This window comes from Rhipicephalus microplus, chromosome X (genome assembly GCF_043290135.1).
Source record: "Rhipicephalus microplus isolate Deutch F79 chromosome X, USDA_Rmic, whole genome shotgun sequence".
Lineage (NCBI taxonomy): Eukaryota > Metazoa > Arthropoda > Arachnida > Ixodida > Ixodidae > Rhipicephalus > Rhipicephalus microplus.
Window position 1 is genome coordinate 379,131,750 of NC_134710.1, and position 21,394 is coordinate 379,153,143.

The 21,394-nt window shown below is 43.4% G+C and overlaps 1 protein-coding gene across 1 annotated transcript; it reads right to left on the reverse strand.

Moving 5' to 3' along the window:
* Nucleotides 1–68: 68 nt before the first annotated feature.
* Nucleotides 69–20,335, reverse strand: LOC142776415 (uncharacterized). Its single transcript, XM_075880040.1, has 3 exons — nucleotides 19,157–20,335; nucleotides 16,055–16,293; nucleotides 69–1,263 (listed from the first exon to the last, which is right to left on the reverse strand). Exons 1-3 carry the CDS (start codon nucleotides 19,823–19,825, stop codon nucleotides 915–917), a joined length of 1,257 nt encoding a protein of 418 aa, XP_075736155.1. The 5' UTR covers nucleotides 19,826–20,335; the 3' UTR covers nucleotides 69–914.
* Nucleotides 20,336–21,394: the final 1,059 nt, after the last annotated feature.

The window sequence follows — 21,394 nt, forward strand, 5'->3', positions numbered from 1 at the left end:
CTAAAAAATTGCGATTTCATAAAATGTGAAGTTGTAACAAAAGTACACAAAAATACGCACCCTCCGTCGTGTTGTGCAAGCAGTATTTTTATTTTTTACAAAAATTTATAAAACAATTTTTTTTAGTTTGAGTATAACCTATTAGTGTCTACAACAACACGGCCGAATATGGTTACAATACTTTTGGTAGTTGTAGAGAAGAATACATTGAATAAGGGAACCCCCTTTGCAAGTAGGGCCATAGGAAGGATAAGAAACCTAGGCTTACAAGAATGGTGTCCATTTATACCCAGTGAAATTTTTGTGAGCACGTAAAATATTGATAATACTTGCAGCCCTTTCTAATATCCTATGCTAAAACTGACATATTCCATTTACCTTACCATATGCCCTTAAGCCCACTAGAAGAGCTCAAGCAGTTTGGGAGGCTTTCCAGAGATGCCATGAACGCCCAAGAGCTGCTGGCTGTGCAGGAGTTTATCTCTGTTTACAGCAAGGACAGCTCACTGTTCAAGACACTATGCCGACGAAACCAAAGAGGACACCCAGAAAACCACAATATGCCGTTAATTTTGCAGCAAAGTATTCCGCGTGGTGAATCTAAGTCCAAAATAAATGTTTCACAGAACCAAATCTGACCGAATCTGAATACTGAGTACCAAAGTATGGTGAGTTATGTAAACTTTACGTACAAAATATAGGTTTTAAGTTTTGTAGTAGCCATATTCATTTTATCAGCACCAAATGACTGCGTTTTTTCCGTTTCCACTTCAAGTCGGCTTGGCTCTCTTAGAATACATGGAATGAAGAGAGACCAGCCGATTCGACATATACTTCGAATTTAATTATCATAATGCGCGAAATTTATGTATATCGAACAAAAAAGCAGCGTGCAGCGTGCCCGAAGGTAAATGCTAACTTCTGACACATTCTCGGCCACATCCATCCAGCGAATTGAACTGGTTAGACCCGATCAAGCAGCGGTGCGACTTCAATGCGCGCCGGGTCACGTTGACACAGCGAGCTCCACCGTGTGCCTGCATGTCTGCGAAATAAGGGTGCCTCAGCTGACGAGGTGAGCCCGTCTCGGCAGCTGGCGTCTCGTCGCACTCCGACTCTGGGCGGAGCACGCAGCGCCGGCGGCATTCTTCCCAGCTGCGGTACACGCCACGACGGCCCACGGACAAGCACGTACCCTGCGGGAAGCTCCGCGCGACGCACTTCTTGCCATGAAAGTACCACGGAACGTCCAGCACGTCTTGCCTACATAAAATTAAACAAGATTTGGTGTTGTTTTATGATCACCATAATTTGTGAATAATTCATGGTGAATGCGCTAAAAGCGTCCACTCTATGTACATAAGCCAACTAAGACAATGAAAAAAAGTTAACCGGCGAACATGATACTGCCTAATCTAATTCTGGGTCACTTGAGTTTACGAAAAGTTTACGCAAACAGTTTCAGAGACACTTGTATGTATGTATCTGCAGCGCTATACCACAGCTTGAGTTGAGTGACCGGCGCGAAGAATTTTGTGAAGCCCATTACACATCAACCGCCATAGACAGAGCGTAGCGACATTGCCTCACTTACCGGGAGGCTACGGAAGGCCTTACCTTCCGTAACAGCTCACCAGTGAGGTGTCCTCTCACGTGACACTCGCCAATATCTGAAGGATGACATCATCAGTGACCGCACTATGCAGCATAGTGGCACTACGCATACAACTGTAGCGCTACAGGCGGTCTGCGTGATCTGTCATGGTGGTGGTGTTGGTGGTAGGGGTTAGAAGAAGAAGAAGAAGGCGCCTAGTTTTTGCAGCCTGATAGGGAGCACGGCGCAGCGTCTAATAATCTGTCGTCCCTCTACTGTTGTTCGCTCATCTTCGCACGCTCTTATTATCATTGTTCTTCGTCGTCAGCTATTGTCCGCGGTCGCTCTTTTTCATCCTCGTTAGCTCTGCCAGTTATTTTCCACCGACGTCACTCATTGCTGAAGCAGGTGCCTGAGAGCTTCGCTTTGAAAAACAGGTACAATAACAACAATACGAATAATTAAAATAAAGAAATATAATAATAATAATAATATTAATAATAATAATAATCAATAAATCAATCGATCAATCATTTATTTAACGTGCCAAGGAACACCGGTAAGATCTTTGTGCCGGCGCACACAAAAATAAAGCAATAAAAATAAACAATGCAATGCAGACAGTCTTCACAAATATGAAGAGAAAAACGCGTAGACATAGGAAAATGAACACAAAAGTGGAGGAGTAAATAAGACAGGACAAGAAATATTGAAGGGGAAGAAAAAATTTGATTGCATATATACAACTATATATTCAAAATGGAGACGCGAAGATTTTGTATATTGTACCATAATATGTTAAGACAGTGCGAAGTTCAGATTAAAACAATGACTGTGGACCATGAAAAACGTCAAGATCAAGAAAATTAACATTTTATAGACTTTGTATCCTGTGAACGGTAGAGTGTTGGAAGAAGCAGGCGGGTACATGAAACTGTCAATTCTCTTTTGTTAACTCACGCGGAATTCGAAAGTAAACACAATTGAGAAGTACAGGGTAGGATATGATACCATGGACTAGCCTGTAAAGAAATAACAAGTCAGAACGATTTCGTCGGCAGTGAAGTGATGGCAATGATGATAATCCTGCAGTATTTCAACAAGATCCAGAGTGATTTCTAGCAAACCGATGGTTATATATGGTGAGGAATTTTTTCTGGACTCGTTCAATGGTGTTAATGCTGGAGTGAGCAATGCCATTCCACATCACGGACGCATTCTCAAGTTTTGGAAGACATATTGTGGTGTACAATTTGTGGAGGGCTATAGGAAAACCGTATTCTCAAGATATTCTGCAAACACATCCGAGAGTACGAAGGCCCCGCATAGCAGCACGCTTAACGCGAGCAGAAAAGTTTAACGTGCTATCAACAACTACACCAAGATCACTGATCTAATAAACCTTGCATAACGACACAGAATTGACAGAGTATTTAAAATACACGCTAAATGTTTTGCGAGTTATAGACATGAATTTTGTTTTTGAGATATTCAGAGAAAGATTACTACATGTGCACCATTCGAAAAAAAGAACTCAATTTTGACTGCAGCAAGCGACAATCGTTAACTGAACGAATTTTCTTATATATCTTGACATACAAGAGGAAAGAAGAATTGCGAATGGCAAAAGAAACATCATTAACGTAAATTAAAAATAGGAGTGGACCTAATACCGACCCCTGAGGGACCCCACTAGTCACTTAATACAAAGAAGAGGTTTAGACATTTGCGGCAACATAACAAGATCTATTCAGCAGAAGGCTGTGCAGGAGATTCACAACCGAAAAGTCAACATAAACTGCGCAAGTTTAACCATAATCAGTGAGTGGCGGACTACGTCAAAAGCCTTGTTCAGGTCACAGTATATTACGTCAACTTGTCCTCTCTGAGAAATAGGTGTAGAGATGTGCGTCATAAAACTAACAAGATTTGTGGTAGTTGAGCGACCAGCAAGAAAACCATGTTGATTTGGAATCAATGAGTTTTTGACACCAAAAGACACTATGTTGTGAAGAGCCAGCTCGAAAGTCTTTGATGTGGCACACAGAAGAGAAATCGGGCGATAATTTGAAACATCAGTTTTAGAGCCCGACTTAAATACTGGGAAATGACGAACACTTTTCCCCGTGCTAGGAAATGTGGAAATGTCCAGGCAGTTATAAAGTCAGTTATAAAGTATAGTAGTCAGTACAGGGACAAATATATTACCATAAGCGTTTACTATGGCGGATCGGATGCCATTTGGGCCACATGATAAGGATGGTTTTAAGCGCTTAATGCATTCGCCGATAAGATTTTCATCCAGCGACAAAGCACTGGATGAGCTAACTGCCTTGTGCTGTTGTCAGATATCAGTGCTAGAGTTCGAGGCCTTATAAACAGATGAGAAATGCGTGGCAAAACAGTCAGCGACGGCATGCCCTCCTACCCCATTTGAGTCCAGCAGTCTGCAGGACTCTCCGCTTTTGCTAGATCGTTTACGCACATCCTTCCAAAACTCAGCTGGCCTGTCAGAGGTGCTTTTTTCTAATAAGTCAATATACGAACTAGGATCGCGCTTATATAGGCGTTTAGGGAGAGCTCGAAAGAAGCTGAACTCTTCCTTCCACTCGCTGGATGGAGAACATTTGGATTTCCTGTGTGCGCGATTTTTATGCTTCAGTGCACTGATAAGTTCAGATGAGAACCAGTGGGGAAATTTACGTTGTTTAGGTGTATATTGGGGAATAAAACTACGCATGCTGCTCAGTACAAGCTCCGTAAACTGATCAATGTGATCATCAACATTCGGTTTGTCAGTAAACTGTGACCACTCAACAGTGGAGAAGTAATAATACAGGCCCGTGTTATCACCTGGCTAGAAAGCGAGTCTTGGAGATCTGTTTACGTAACTGCTGTAGCTCATTGTTTCGGCTAATACAGATAATTTTACGTTATGTGGTGGGTGGAATTTGTCGGGACGTACAAGAGAGATGTCGGAGCGGGAAACTTCAAGGGGTTGATTGTTGGACACACACAGGTCTAAGAAGTTGCCACTGGAATTAACGACTGAGTTATGTTGCAGTAGGAAATTAAACACCAGAAAGTCCAGGAGCAGGCTGCACTTTTTCTCTATAAAATGATTGTAATGAGAAAAGGTGAGCGTGCTGTAGTCCATTTCAGTTGCATTGAATTCCCCAAGAACAATAATTCTGTGCCCACTATGAGGAAATATCACAAGTTATATAGACGACATGATATCATGAAACGAAGCAGGGGAAATGCTGGGCGGTAAATAGAAACATCAAATGAACAATTTTTCACGGCGCTCAATGTTGATTTCAAGCTAGATCAATTCTTCAATACATTCTAGGTCTTTCTGTCTAACGAATTTCACTGAATTGTCAATGGCAATCAGCACGCCACCGCATTTCTCTTTGGTTTCACTGAAATCTCGGTCACTGCGGATGGTGGTGTAGGTCGGGGAAAAAAGGTCAGATGAGGGAATTTCATTGCCTAGCCAGGTTTCAGAAATAGCGATAATAGGAAAAGAAGACGAAAGAACATTAGAGAAAAACTCGTGTGTCTTGGTACGCAGACCCAGGGCATTTTGGTAAAAGATGTCTACGTTACACGGCACTGTCGATTCCAGTCAGAAACTCAGAGGGATGAAGCATGTCATCGCACAGCTCCCCACGAAATGGCTTGAAGATGCATCCGAGGGGCCACATCGAAGGATCATTCAGGCGTTGTAGTGTTTGCTCATCAACTTCGATCTAGAATGAAGAATATGACTGGAATTTTGTTTGAAGTCGCTGGCAGGAGATGGTAGACAAATCCAGGGAAGCAATATGTTTTTTGATGTCAGCAGCAGTGGTGTCCAGGCTCAACTTCGTAACAAAAATGGCTTTTGGCCGTCGTGGCCGTTGTGGCCGTTGAGCTACAGATATATTTGATGCTTTTCATAGCTCCAAGGCGGGTTTCTTCTTTATTTCACCCTCAGTAACCGCTGCAGAAGAGGCTGCCGCTGGCATCACACTAGCACGCTCGGACATGTCTGCGTCAGCTTGCGGTGAATTCGAGGATGAAAGAATTTTGAAAAGAGGTTGTGCAGAGTACACAGGTTGCTTGTCGGTTACAGATCAGTCAACGTTCACATGCTCTGGGGGGATCACAGGTGCCGTCACTGCCACGGCGGCCGTGCGGCGCGTCAGCTCCTCACGCAGGAAGCGGACCACTGCACGAAGGGAGGCGACCACGCGGGCTTCTTGTTCAAAACCACGGCAATAATCCTCATGAAGGCGCTCGTTTTCTTCGCGCTGTTGGGACGCTTCGTCGCTTAGGAACGAGATTCCCTTCTACGCGTCGAGGAGGAGATGGCGCAGCCCGGCGAGATACCCACCCGGAGGGACACACGTGGGGAGAGAACCGGTTTGAGAGCTGCAATGGTCGTCGCTGCACGCCGCCGAGTCGTCTTCGTGAGGCTTACCAGAAGCACGGCTCAGATCACATAAATTGCACCGAAAGGTGCGCGATCCAGACTTCAGAAGCTGCAGCTCTTCATCAGGCCAGGTTACACTCTTCGCATGACCACGTTTACAGCAACCATCACAGCGAAAAATCTGCTGCTTACCGAAAAACGGGCAGGAACATAGCAAGCATGCATCCCACTGGGAGCCATGGTGCGGTATAATAATAATAATAATAATAATAATAATAATAATAACAATAGTAATATTATTATTAATTTTTTTCTGAGGTTGGAAATCTCAAAACCACGCTATGAATTTGGGAAACGCCACAGTGAAGGCCTACGGAAATTTTGACCACCCTGGGTTGTTCAACAAACGTGCTCTTAATTATATGCACATGAGCTTCGCTTGAAAAAACGAAGGCTAATTTCATATCAGGACAAGGACAACCGTGTTTGAAGTTCTGGACATCCGCCGATGAAGAGTGTAACGTTTTTTTTTAATATTTCCACTGAAACCTTCAGTGCTCGCCTGCTTTGCAAAGCTCTTCATGCATATCAGGCGTCGTGAACCAACTGAAACGTCGATGGCCCCGTTAAGACAATCGAAGCCAGCCATGGCGTACCTGCCGGCCCTGCAAGTGCACAACCTCCGACCGAGTGGCCCACGCACGTGACGGGGGACAAAAGCGCGGTTAGGGGGCAACTCGTCGGGATATCAGCAGAACAGACGTTTGCTCCCTTTCTTCTTCCTTCGCTTTGCCGCCTGATAGCTGCGCTCTAAAATGACGGCTGATCCCTCTTTCATAGCAATAGTTCATAACACAGAACTGAAACTACTCTAAAGAATATATAATTACAGTTTTGTTGGACGTTAGCAACTCAGTTCTAGAGTGTCTGTTGCTATTCTGCCAGCATTGTAGCATTTGATATTAAAGCACTCATGTCGACACCAACTGCCAATTCTATGCCGAGCACATTCATTATTCGGACCACATGGCGTCTGTGGTAGCGCGATATGAGGTGACGCCCATCAAAAATTTGAATAATATATCACCAATTGAGCATCGAAAGCATGCAAGAATTGCCCTCCACGCTAGCGCGCGTCTCATTTGACCAACACAATCACTTAAACGAGATTTTCTCGACGATGTTCTGTGCCTGCAATTGTTGAAGGAGTAGTGACAATAATTTTAACACCATAGGATTGTTGCTCCTAATAGAAACATGGGTTTCGGAACCGCAAGAAAAGCAGTGTAGTTTGGTGCCTGGGAAACCATCGCTTATATGGGACACTTTCTGTTTCAATATCGTGGGAGCCACTTCGTTACCTATAGGGGCCATGTGACGTGACACCGAAGACTTCTATCCACGACGGACAAGCGGTAGGTTTGTGATGGTTCGAGTAAACAACAATCAGTGTATATTCTCCAGCAGTGTTGCGGAGTTGTCACTATGGAATTATCATAACTTCGTAATCATTGCGCATTATTTCAGCTTCGGAATAGAAGGAAGACAATGCTGTGAGGAATGTAATGGGAATGTAATTAAGCAGCTTTTTTCCGAAATGTAAACGTTAGAGTATATAAATTTTATAGTATTTAATTATGTATTTACCGAGAACACAGCACGTGTTCGTCAACGAGCTATTTTTTTTATTTCAAACATTAGTGAATGAGAGGCTCGATTATCAATAAAACAGCGTTTTTAAAATGGCTTGGCTGATTACAAGCACAATATATTTATAAGCAATCCAAATGCAACATTTTCACATTGTCGGCGTATTGGTGGCCAGATGAGATTAAGAAGTTTGCGGGTATAAATTGGCAGCAGCAATCACAGGACCGGGTTAGCTGGCAGAACATGGCAGGGGCCTTTGTCCTGCAGTGTACGTAGTCAGGCTGATGATGATTCTCATGATGATGATGAGGATGATGATGATAAAATTTGTAAGCAACGCTCATACTATTTTTCCCTTATACTGACAGTGCTCCTATCAAGTGTGTCTCTATTTTTTGTGTAACCGTGGTCGAGCGGAACTACGGTGGCAACATGCCCCCCTGCCCCCTATACACCTTGTCATTTCATTACCTCATGATGGCCCCCCAGCTACAGCCGAAGCATGTTCCGGACACATGTTCCAGACGCATGTTCCTATCAGAGCGTTGGACATCGATATGCTGATCCGCGGCAACATGCGTCATCATTTATACGCGTGGCTTCGAATTTCGAGCGTTTTTGCTGATGGCCGAATTTGTTTATAATAAACTCAAATGTTGCGTTTGCGTCCTGAAGGCATAGAGATGGTCTGAAAACGATCCGGAATGCTCTCGGACATTCTCGCTCCGATTGAAGGAAGCCGTATCTCCACGTGCAATACGCCGACAATGTGAAACATACCGTTTGGGGTAGTATACAATATGGGACTCATGCGAAAAAAATTCTGATGAAGGCCAATCATTCCCCCTCCAAGCTCCTTCATGTAATGCCACCGTTGTTCTTCGTCCGTTCCTTCTCTGGGCCTCTGATATGCGACAAGACGCTCTGCTCGAATACAGCTACTCGAAGAGACATCGTCAGAAAATTTGAAGAACACACAATAAAACAACGTCCCAACAATAGACCTAATGACTTCGATACAAACGCAATATTATAATCGAATCAACCATGGCTTGGGAACGGGCTTGATGAGCCCGTATACCATACTATCTTTTGACATTTGTGAGGGCACACGGTGGCCTTTGCCAGGATGGGTAAACGATTCACCGTTTTTGATTAAAGCCTTCTAGTTGGGCGAGTGTGGCCGGAGAGACAGCAGACGCAAACCATGCGCAAAACTACGGGGAATATTTGTATGCGTAACGAATAATAATGTGGACAAAAATGTTATATAAAGGGTACAGCAATGATGCAACAGCCAGAAAGTAATTGATTGATTGATTGATTGACTGAGTGATTGATTTGCGGGGTTCAAAGTCTCAAAACCATTATATGTACATGTGAGATGCCGTAGGGGAGGGTTCCGGAAATTTCGACCACCTGGAGTTCTTTAACCTGCACGAAAATGTAAGCACACGGACCTACAGCCAGAAAGTGTAACGCTTACGGAGACTAGCAGTTCACTCTTTTGTCTGGTCTAGTGAAACTCTACAAAACGTTCGGGTTAGGGAATGGAGCTTATTCAATATGAATTGCAGATTTTGTGCTGTCTGTCTTCACCACGTGAAATATGCGGTGAAACCACAAAGCAAGTACAGAGGAACACGAGTCGTCTACCGATGTCCGCCGAGATAGCGCTCGCGACCACCCTCTTGGGATAAAAGTAGGAGAAAAGCAGGAATCCAACTCAAGCATTCTGCGGGCTAGCCAAATATTCTACCAAAGAGCCACGCCTGGTCTCGCGACTGCTTTTGAAATAGAGCATCACGTGCGTAAAGCGTCCATATGGGATGTAATGATGGCTATCGAATTTTATAAGCATTACGTATGCACCCCCATGATAAAGCCATCATGGTAGGTTGCGATCAACTTTGTTAGGTGTAATGCACTGAAGGTGATGGATAGTTTATATGAATCGAAGAACAGTACAAATAAACATTGCTAATTTCTTTTCGTGAGCGTTAACAAAAATCAGTGCATCTCGACGAAGTGAATGACGATGACGACAACTGGGCGAAGCTATAAGCCGTAAGGTTCGTGTCTAGGTTTAAATCGCCGACTACCACAAAGGACCAACAGATGAACGGATGTACGCGCAGACGGACATGCGGACGTCTGCACGCGAGGTGGAACAGGTGTACGTATGCACGGATGCATGGGGAGTTGTACGCATAGATGGATGGACGGTTGGACAGATGGATGGAAGAACAGACGTATGGGTGAACGCGCGGATGGACGAACGGCAGATCAGTAGCCAGACAGACTGATGCACGGTTGAATGAATGTGTGAACGGATTGACAGATGGAGGGCACGGATGATCACGTATTGTGCTGTCGTATACTTGATTACACATAACGTCGGCTCTTTTTCAATCATTCTAATTTTATGGATAAAACATAAGCGATTTTTACAATTTAGCTGGAATGCAGGCCTATATTGGCTAGTGGTTGGTCCATATCCGAGTACATTACTTTGATATAGACTGAAGAAATCAGAGTTTTGATATGGTCGGTCTATATAGTAGTTTCGCCACGCACATACCTTTTCGTTATTTGTAGTGCAGGTGTTCAGTTTTTGTTAGTATTTTGGGGGCATCAAGGACACCAAGGAGGTCGGCCCTATAGGTCGCCCCAAAAGCTGGCATCAGCAGCGTTGATCCAACGAACGCATACAATAGCTATCATGGTCCGAGCAGAAATCGAACCCCAGTATTCTGCGTGGCAAACAGCTATTCTATCACAAAGCGACGCCAGGTCCCTGAACTGCTTTTGCAGTAGACCACATTGTTCGTGAAATGTCAATTGTGTTTGCAGTGCTGCCTATCAAATTTTATAAACAGTACTCATGTACTCCTATTATACATCCGACAGGTTTTATTAACGGAAATTTTAGTGAAGCGCCATCCAGTGAAGCTCATTTATCAATACATGGCCACCAACCTCGCATGCACAAGCGCTAAGTATCAGCTTATCGCTTCAGGTGTTGGTAATACCTATGTTGCTGCTGTCATCGTTACACAACAGTAAAATTATGAATGCTGAACAAATATATGTACATAATATATTAGTACGTTTAGCGTCATTTCGTAGCATTTTCGTAGCAAGAGAGAATACATTATCCTCGCACGTTCGTTCTCATTGATACCACACACTCAAGGGGCGTATACTCTATACATGTTTTGTAGTTTATCCCAAGAGCATTTAAGTACCTGACACAAATAACCTTTGCGACAAGAAAGACATCGCACACTTGCGCACAGGCGAACACAAAGTTCTCACCCAATCCATGCTTGCGAGGCGCGCTTGACAAGCGAGATTGCTGACGAGCAATGCAGCAGTGTATACCGTATTGAATGCAAAGGCACAAGGTGCCCAAGTGAGGGTGCACTGTTCCATCCAAAACCAGCATATCTAGAGTTTTTGTTGTTGTTCCCTTTAACCAAATTTTAGTTTTCTTCAAATGCACGACCACTCGAGACGCGGGGCAATACTGCTTAGCCACAATACTTTTGTCGGCATGTAAATATGCTATGCCATCAGTTTAGCATTAACAAATTTAAGCTTAAACAAATAAAATATCATCATTCGTTCAAAAATGCTGGCCATGCAATTACTACATGTAGCTGTAAAACTGTTGCTAAGAGAATTAGAAGGGTGGTTTTACTGCGCAAAATATGCCACTAAGCCACTAACCCTCGACATTGGTAACGTGTTTCACGCACTTTTCCAGTTCCTAATTCATCTAAAGACACTATATTTATCGCGTCACTCATTCTTAACTCGTTAAAACTATCAAGATGCATTTCCTACATCGAGGAGTTGAAGGAATGGATGGAACGGTCTCACCATTCCCAGAGTTGGAATGGGCCAACTTTTTCCATCCGAAGAATAAAATGAATGAAGCTGTGGCCAAATCGTAATTCCCCGAAATGGAATTACAATGAAATGGAGGCGCCCATTACGAAACACTGGTCTCCAGCCACCTCGAGAGTAGTTTTGATGATTTAGGCTGGATGCTGGACGCAAAGATTGCACATGTAGCGCATGAATATAACCCGTTTCAACATCAGTCCGGAACCACCTGTGCATGACAATGGAGAGAGAAAATATATATAAGGTCCACCGCTGTGGTTTTCTTTAAAATCAGCAAGTCACCTCAATAGTGCCCGTGCATCTTCCTTGTGTTTGGTGTCATGTTTATTGCTTACCTATTTCTTTCAAGCGGTGCACAAGAAAACTGCAGTACAAGTCTCTACTACTGCAATAGCAATTATATGGACACTCTCGGCTGGTTTTTGCCACCAGCGTCGTCGTCAGTGTTGACCTGGACGTCGACGTCATGCACCATATATGTATATATATAAAAATTCAAGAAAGAAAGAAATCTAGAAAAAAACACTCAGGCGCGCGGAATCGAACGTGAGACCTCTGCGACGTGAACGCGAGGCGTTAGCCACTGAACACTGAGACCTGGAGCACATCCTTCGGCGATCATTTGGCAAGCTACTTATATCTACCACTTACCGCTGCTCGTGAGTATCCCTAGGGGGGGGGGCATTGTGTTTTCAGCATTACCACCAAGATGGCGCAATGAGCGCCCGTCGCAACTACGCCGGCGGCACCTGCTCAAGAGTCCTACCCGCACTTTGCCTGGCTTAGAGAAGAGGAGCGAAGCTCCCTCACGCGCCTTTATTTCGGGGCAGCCTGGAAGGGAAGGTAGTACGCCTTGGCTGCCCTCGGGTTTTTCCTGGAACGATTCTGCTGTAGTTACCGGGTGCACAAAGGTCACTGCAATCATAGAAGCCTCCATTTGCGAAAAGCGCGCGCTCTTCAGACACACCCAAGTATTAAAGGAGACGCTTCTTCGCCTGCATCTGTACCTATGAGTACATTTTGTGCATGATTTTTGTTTGAGGAACGTGGGGCATGTTTTGATCTGCTTTCTATTCTGCGCGTCACCTATCAATTTGTTCCTAACACGTTCATCGCTACGCCTTTCCGGCAAAGCTGGGACTTTTGTTTCTCTGCGAAGCCTGAAATTGAGGGGTAGCTACTTCGTCGCTTGTTTTTCCAGACAGGTGGAATAGTTTTCGCCCCTCTTCGCAAGCTAAGAAAGAGGCAAATAAGCACCACCATTGACAAGCAATTATTATGCAATCTATTCGCGTATTTCAGAATCCGTGCCAACTTTTCTGAGGAGATTATGCTTCGGTGAGACTACAATCAAACTTCGCGTCTTCCTTATGAAGAGTCACGCCGGGTTAAGACGAACTTTCTGCGCGCTGAGCCCGATCACACTCATTTTCGCTCTTTTATTACAATTATCACGAACTACGTGCCATTTTCGTTATTTCAAAAAAATGGATATGCTTCTAGTTATGATGCACAAGAACTTCACCAACAATACGCACTCACTAGAATTCGAAAAAGCTTATGAACAACTGTTCGCTAATTGCTCACATCAAACTCATGTTAGTTGCGGGAAAATATCTCCGCCACGACAGAAACCTCATGAGGGAAAACGGAAGGAGCCCGATTGTCACAAAAGTTTTATAAAAATTCTCTATATTTCAACGAAGACATCCCGTAAAATTTTGACACGCCGGAAGAAGAAAGCCAATCACATAGAATGTAAAAACTAGTTGACTTGAAGCATTTCAACGGCTTTAGAACACTGCCTCTACAAAGCCGTTACTATCAAGGAGCAGGTAGTATAGCAACTTTGGCACCTCCGATGAGAAGCAAAGAACATGCACGCTTCCTATTTATTGCTATTACACCTTACGTAAAAATTCAACCCGATGCAACTCGCAGCTGAAACATTATTAGCTGTCACATTCTGGTAAATATATTGTCACGTGCCCGTGACGTCGATGAAGGCAGCAGTCAGCGTGTCCAGGCTCAAACTCTATTTGGCCAAACTTGTGGCCAGGAAACCGAATATCTTAAGCAAGCAATGTGTATATATACATGGTTCACTGGTAGCGCCGAACAAAGCGTTGGACATCGATATTCTGATCAGCGGCAACATGCATCATCATTTGTACGCGTGGCTTCGAATATTTGAGCGTTATCGCTGATCGCCGTAGGAAGCCGTATCTCCACGTGCAATACGCCGACAAAGGGAAACATACCGTTTCGGGTAGTATAGATTATGAGACTCGTGCGAAAAAAATTGTGACGAAGGCCAACCGTTCCCCCTCCAAGGTCCTTCATGTAATGTCACCGTTGTTCTTTGTCCGTTCCTTCTCTGGGCCTCAGCTATGCGACAAGACGGCCCTGCTCGAATACAGCTACTCGACAAGACATCGTCACAAAATTTGAATACTATACACTAATACAACGTGCAAACAACAGACGTAACGACTTCGATACAAAAGCATCATTAGAATCGAATCAACCATGGCTTGGGAACGGGCATGATGCGCCCGTATACCAAACTATCCTGGGACATTTCTGAGAACACAAGATGGCCTTTGCCAGGATGGGTCGACGACTCAGCGTTTTTGATTAAAGCCTCCTAGTTGGCTTAGTGTAGCCGGAGAAACATAAGACGAAATCTATACGCAAAACTACTGGGAATATGTGTATGCGTAACATATAATAGAATGGACAAAAATGTCATATAAACACCAGTTTACATGGAGGGCCCAGCAATGATGCAACAGCCAGAAAGTGATTAATTGATTGATTGATTGATTGATTGATTGATATGCGGGGTTTAACGTCCCAAAACCACCAAAGGTAAATGTGAGACGCCGTAGGGGAGAGCTCCGGAAATTTCAACCACCAGAAGTCTTAACCAGCTAACAGCATCCTAACCATCCTAACCAGCTCCTAACCAGCATTTTAACCTAAGCATCTGAACCAGCTAACAAGAAAAATCGCTGAGGCATATCATATAATGATTAGGGGGAGCAAGTGCGTTAGTGAACGATCCGTCACACTGCATGAAAAAGAGTTAAGTTATTTAGGTCAATCTTGTTTTGTGGCCATGAGTGTGATAACGCTACCTCGGTGCACCTCGTATTTTGCGCACGTTGTGATGTAGGCTGGCAGTACCTATATATGCCCTTTTCACCCCGTTTTTTCCAATAAACAACAGTTGTGAGTCAGCGCCGTCTTTTCTTTCTCTTTTGCTCTTTCCCTGTCCTTTATTTTTTCGGGTGTTGCGCTGTGTGTAAGTTCACGATGGATCCTAACCAAGTGGCCCAACTTACCGTCTTACTACTTCGGTAATTTGCACAACGATCTTATGGCATATTCCGGGCTTCATAACTGCACTATAGCAGTAGGCGTTGCTTTCTTGGCGTCCTGGCTGAGGTATCCACGGAACAATGTAGAATGTATAAGCAAATCATCGGATGATGCGAACGCAGCCTCATTACGCTTTTGAAGTCTGGTCTAGAAGGCGAAAATTAAACGTCTTCGAATTATTAAGTATAGTGTATGCTCACTGTGAGCAACCATAGTGTAGTGCGGTATACCGTGCGTGGCCTTACACATTGCCTTTTACAGCTTCAGCTTATCGGGGTACAACAAGAAAAACATTACCTTTATATAGGCACAAAAAGCCTATCCTTTAGGTGTTACCATTTTCCGTCTAGGGGTGGAGCAAGGTCGGCAATAGTCTAACAATAGGCTCCGTGTTAACATGTTTGACTGCAAATATCGTCGAAAGACGATAGTTATTCATCTGAAGAGAGTGAACAAAACATTTGCTTTGTGCGCGAGAAAATCGTTGAATGGGATTCTGGAGGCGCTGCGTGAGACATGAGCGTCATCTCGCAGCAATATTGGAAAACGAAAGAATGGCCTCCAATATAGCGTGCGCCCAGCGTGCGCGCGCCAACTCAAAGACCCTAGTTTGTAGATCGCAAGGCCACAGGTAGGTGGCAGCATCATATCGTCCTATCTAGGCGTAGAAATTATCCACCCTTTCGTGCATAGCATCGCATCTCAGCGCAGCTTAATACACGCTATGGTCCTTAGAACTACTTATATATGGATTTTATAGTATATAGAAACAGGCCACAGAATACTGACGGATTTATATCTTGCCTCTGATATGCGCAACGTTTTTTTTTAATTCAACAGTGCGCACAACAATGAACGGAAAAAGCAGATCAAGACTGGTGGGCATTGAGGAAGTGGTTGAACTTTGCCGTAATAATGAATCCTTTCGGTTGATAGACAGATGGTAGCAACGTTTGGGGTTTCGCGTAAAGTGTGTCTCAAATATAAACCAAATGAAATAATTCTGGTAATGCAGGAAGGGTTCAGAGCTAAATCGTGGTAAAAACCTGCGAGGCCAGCAAGGGAAGAAACCAAGGGGCATCCAGTGAACTCACCGGGTGCTGGGAAAGAAAAGTGTGCTTCCGTAGCAGCGGTCCGACACGTGGCGGCCGTTGACACAGCTAGCGAGGCAGCCCTTGATGCTTAAGAACCACTTGGAGCCGCAGTTGCACACGTCCACTATGTCTGTGGCCGCCAGTACGCACGCTTTCCTGTAGGCACTGTAGTAGAATTCGCGCTTTGGATGAACGCAGTGAGTGTACACGTGACCGATGCATGACTCGAGGGTGACGGCCTGCGATTCGCAAGAATTGCGTACATGAAGGCAATATACCAAAAAGGCGTCAATGTATAAAAGATACAAAACACCAATAAGTGAGTCCTGGCTCTCGCAACCTCTTACAATATTGATTATATCTAAGAAAAGTGCTTCTTCAGCCACTGAAACTTGCTGTCTTCCGATCACCTTTTTTACACACCCCGGAGGAACCTGATTGCGTGGTGGCTAGAGGAAGATTTCGCAAGTGGTGTGCCAGTTGTTGCCGCGCAAAAGCGGTGGGCAGTGGCCGGTGCTATGCAGGGCCTATGTTCGTAGATGTCGCATTACAAGTGCCTAAGTATTACGGTACCTAACCCATTGTTTTCTAACACGGAGTGGATGAATACAAGAAAATGTTAGTAGCAATCGCCAGGTGTTAGGTTCGTAGCTACGAAATGCGTTTACTCATCTATTTTGTAGTGATTTTAGCTTAGCCCCACAACACCAATTACAAAGCGAAAGCCACATGGAAAAAATCTTTGGTTTTGCACGCTGTCCTAGTAATCTACCAAAAGATACACTCTGGGCAGTAAGTCATGTCTTGTACTGTGTGACGACATAATATATATATATATATATATATATATATATATATATCTATATATATATATATATATATATATATATATATATATATATATATATATATATATATATATATATATTAGAACCGTATGTAGACGTACACGGACAGTTAGTTTCGTTCTCAGTGTTGCCAGTGGTTCTTCCTCTTTTTTACTTTCTTTCTTTTCTTTCTTTTTGTTTTTTTCTTTTCTTTCCTTTTTTAGTTCCCTCTCACTCTCGCAAACATCTTTCAAGGCGAGAGGGACGCGGCAGCAACGAAGTTCGGAAGTTCATGTCAGTATAACTCATCCCCTGATGAAGGGAGGACCCCTCCCGAAACTGTTGGGAAATAAATATATTTATCCTTGTTGACAACGCTCCCGTTGTGCCATATTTCATACCTTCACGAAGACTAACTGGCCAATTGAATTATTACACCCACTATATATATATATATATTATAAGTTCACGTGCTACGTGACGCCAAACATGCGCAGAAGAGTGTTTGCACACTCGTCGTTTGGCTTATATATGGCGCCGACTGTCACTCCTACTTCTAAATTCACATATAAACCCAAAAAAGTGGATGGAGGGAAGGCCACTGTGGTAGCTCAGTGGTTAGAACATCGAACGCGTTATTCGAAGGTCGTAGGTTCGATGCCTGCCCACGGCTGGTTATTTTTTCATCCACTTTTCTTTCTTCTTATTTACATTCCATTGGTTCTAATAACTTCCCCTGTACATTCCTTGGCATTACTCTGTTAGATCTCATTAATATTGTGTTAAAACACGGAAAACGAGCCCTTAGATATACACTTCTTTCTCTTATATATATATATATATATATATATATATATATATATATATATATATATATATATATATATATATATATATATATATATGTTGCACCATGACAGCAAATCTTGAATCTTGTCGCTGTCATTTGTCGCTGTCACGAGAAAATCACGTGCATGCGAATGCATCTTTACACTTCTAGACCCTCTGATGGGCATCTCGCGCTACAAACGATGGCCGGTGCGTTGCCTCTGCGCTTCAGCTGCGGTCATCTCCTGCAATTGCACGCTTTCTCTCGCACGTAGAGCATATGACACAGGGGACGATGTTTTCGTTCTTCGATGCTTTATAAGGAACCTCAGAGTAATGATACAAATGCGGCATTAATTTATATCGCGATAAAAGAGAGGAGAGAACGCCGCCATGACTGCAAAAACTGCACCACATCTTAAGTGTTGGAGAAGCCTTGGCCTTACGGAGAACAATAAAAGCCTCGTTGTTTAATGTACAATTGATTCAATTCACAATTCTGCGTCAGTCAATTTTTTTTCTCCATTTTGAGCTCGTACGGTGAATCAGTAGTTTCATATGGACCAAATCATTCACACCAATGTTTAAACTTTCTTCATTTGACAATTTCTAATACCATACTATTATGTAGCTTCCTACGTTAAAAACGTGTTATTTTGCAGCAATGAAACAAAACAATAACAAACCAATGTTATCCCAATGCTGACTGCTCTGGCATTCGTGAAGCGTAGCAAGTTTGTCTGGTTATATAATCATTTTCGGACAGTGCACACGCCGCGCTCGTGCCTCAAGTTCTTCTTGTCTTCGACCTTGTGCGCCGTTTTATTTTGATGTCGACAATCGCGTTACTTCAGTTATACTTTTGTGCACAACCCCATATACCTCTTTGCTTCAGGTCACACCGGTTTTAGTATTTGATATTGTATAAAACACTCAAAGCAGAAACGAAGGTATTGAAAGATAAAAGTCAAACTTGATGCATTTAGCTCGATGCAGATGTAAAAAGAGATAATCCATGCATATCTCAACTTCATAGTACAGCTACGAAGTTACGGCATATCCACGAAACATTTCTAATAGAGAGTCATCTTGTCTCTAGTTTACAAGAAGAGACTTTTTTCCCGGTGTGAGAAGTATGACTTGAGACCGTTCGAGACAGGCTATGACGACTTTTCCTTTCTTTTTGTATATGATATTTTGCAGTCTGACAATTCTTTATACTAACTACAGCCCAACTTCGAATTAGTATTCTTTGATGCAGGGGCAACTTCGTCATGTTACTACTCTACTCCGATATTGCAAGTGTAACAATGGTCCTAAAAGACCCTAAAAGAAAAGAAAAAAAAACTATTTTGTAAACAAAATAATAAGCTCCCCACAGCCCTAATTTCATTACGGAAGACTCCAAGGCATACTGGATTACATCACAGATAATGAGCCAACTTACACGTCTCAGTTGCACGTCGTCTTCTTCTTGAGCCCCAGTTCTGCCTGCGGTAACTGGCGGAGTCGTCATTGGGCTAGTCATCACCCTCACCAGGTATAGTCGAGCTGTCCTTCCTTTCGTAGCCCTGCCCGCGACTCGGACTCTTCTGTGAGCGCTGGTCGTCGTTCTCTTGTTCTCTTTTTCGTCGAAATCCGGATGTACGACCCTCCTCGGAATGAATCGCTGGCCAACGGTGTTGGGCGCTATCTCCAGCTGCTGCTCGAAGGCACCATACGTGAAGTCTGGTGTGACATCGTAAGGCGACAGCGAGTTGTGGACAATGTGCAGCCTGATGCCTAGGAGCAGCTTTGCAAAAGCGATGCCAAGGTCGACACTCAAGAACTCGGCACTCCTGGGTTTCGAGGCCTCGCTCAAGGATTCGGGATCCAGCGTCTGCTCGGAAACTGGTCCTGAGCCATCTTCGTAGTAGTATCTCGGAAAGCTACGATCCGATGGCAAAGCAGCTGCTTGCCACGGAGCTTCTGCCATGAAACATATTTCAGCTGGTGATGATGCAGCCCACGTCGGCGAAGGCGTCCATTCACTGTGGAAAGTCCAAACTGGTGGTGAGACGACACTGGATCGCTCGGCGTCCCCGTAACACTGAGGTTCCCCTTGAACGGGCTGCATTCTCGCCAAATGCAAACGTGGACAATCGAAGGATGGTTACAAACAGAACGAGGCAACGGTGCATGTTGTTGTTGTTGTTGTTGCCCCTTCGCACTGGCACATACCCACTATGGGGGATTGGCCATGAAATCTAGAAGTATCCTATATGAGATATATTAAAAGGTTTATCCTTAATGAAAAAACTAATGATGTAATAGAAAATAATAATTAACTAAAAAGGAATATTAAACTAAACAAATAATTGAAGATTGAATCAAGAAGAGAAAAGGTGAGGTAATACTACAGTGGAAGACAGAAATTTTGAGTAGACCAGACAATCGAGCTTATCTCACCCGGTCACAATCAAATGAATATGCAAATTTCATTCAAAATTAGACAAGTGTCTTCAGAAATATATTTAAGCAGGCATTATTATGACATGCGCTTTGATTCTCGAATGAAATTGCATACAGCATCGAATACGCTCCTGTGGCAATGTCCCAAGCTAAAGGCACCGAAACTTAGAACATTATCTGCAGTTAAATTTAAACCTACTGCTTGAAACGGAACAATTAAAAGTCTTTTCCTAATTAATGAATAGTTTTTACATGTTATAAAGTAATGCTCTATTGTTTCCGTTTCTTCACAGAATGGACACAGGGGGGATATCGCCAGACCAGCTCTGTGCAAGTAAAAGTTTAATGGAGGGACACGACATCGAAATTTGGTTAAAATAACTTCTAACTTTTTAGATTGACTCCACTGAGGTTTCCAGGGGTATGTTAGGTGCTGATAGTCCGTATATTTAGTAATATTTTCCATAATATCCGTATAAATAGCCCATTTTCTATATCTGATCGACACTATGTGTTCCGATTCTGGTAGTACCGAGATCACAGGGCCATCAAGTGTGGCTCGAGATAGTGAATCGGCTATTTCATTCAACCGTATGCCACAGTGTCCCGGGACCCAGACTAACTTCAGGAACTTCACATGAGGTGGAACTAATGTTTGTAATGTCGCTAGAGCTCTTGATTGTTCTGAAGCTGTGAGAGTAGTACACAGCGAAAGAGAATCAGTAATTATCATTGCACTCTCTTCGTTTGAAGGAAGTTTTCGTAGCGCTAAAATAATAGCCAGGAGCTCAGCTTCGAAAACCGGAGTGAAGTCTGGTAGTCTTACCGAGAATGACCAACCGAGGTAATCTGAGACGATTCCTACTGCTGCCTTTTCTTTATTCACAGAAGCGTCTGTGGCTATTATGTTCTTTATTTCCGCATGAGCTATGTAGTCTTCTAACCTGTCATTTAAGTAACTCGAAGATTGAAACTTAGATAGTGGGGGAAAAATTTCATCACATTCTATCGTAATATTGTGATTTAATGCTTTGGTTCCAATTACCGATCTGATATCCACCTTTATGCTTTCAAGTTTCTTTTGTACAAAAATAATCTGGGGAGTACGAAAGCGTGGCCAGTGAGCGAGGAAGAAGGCGTCGGGGTCACTAATAAAGGCATATGCAGACCGTCTCGCTGATAAGCCGTAAAATTTCAAGTATGTTTGTACTGTTAAGATACGGAATCGGCAAAG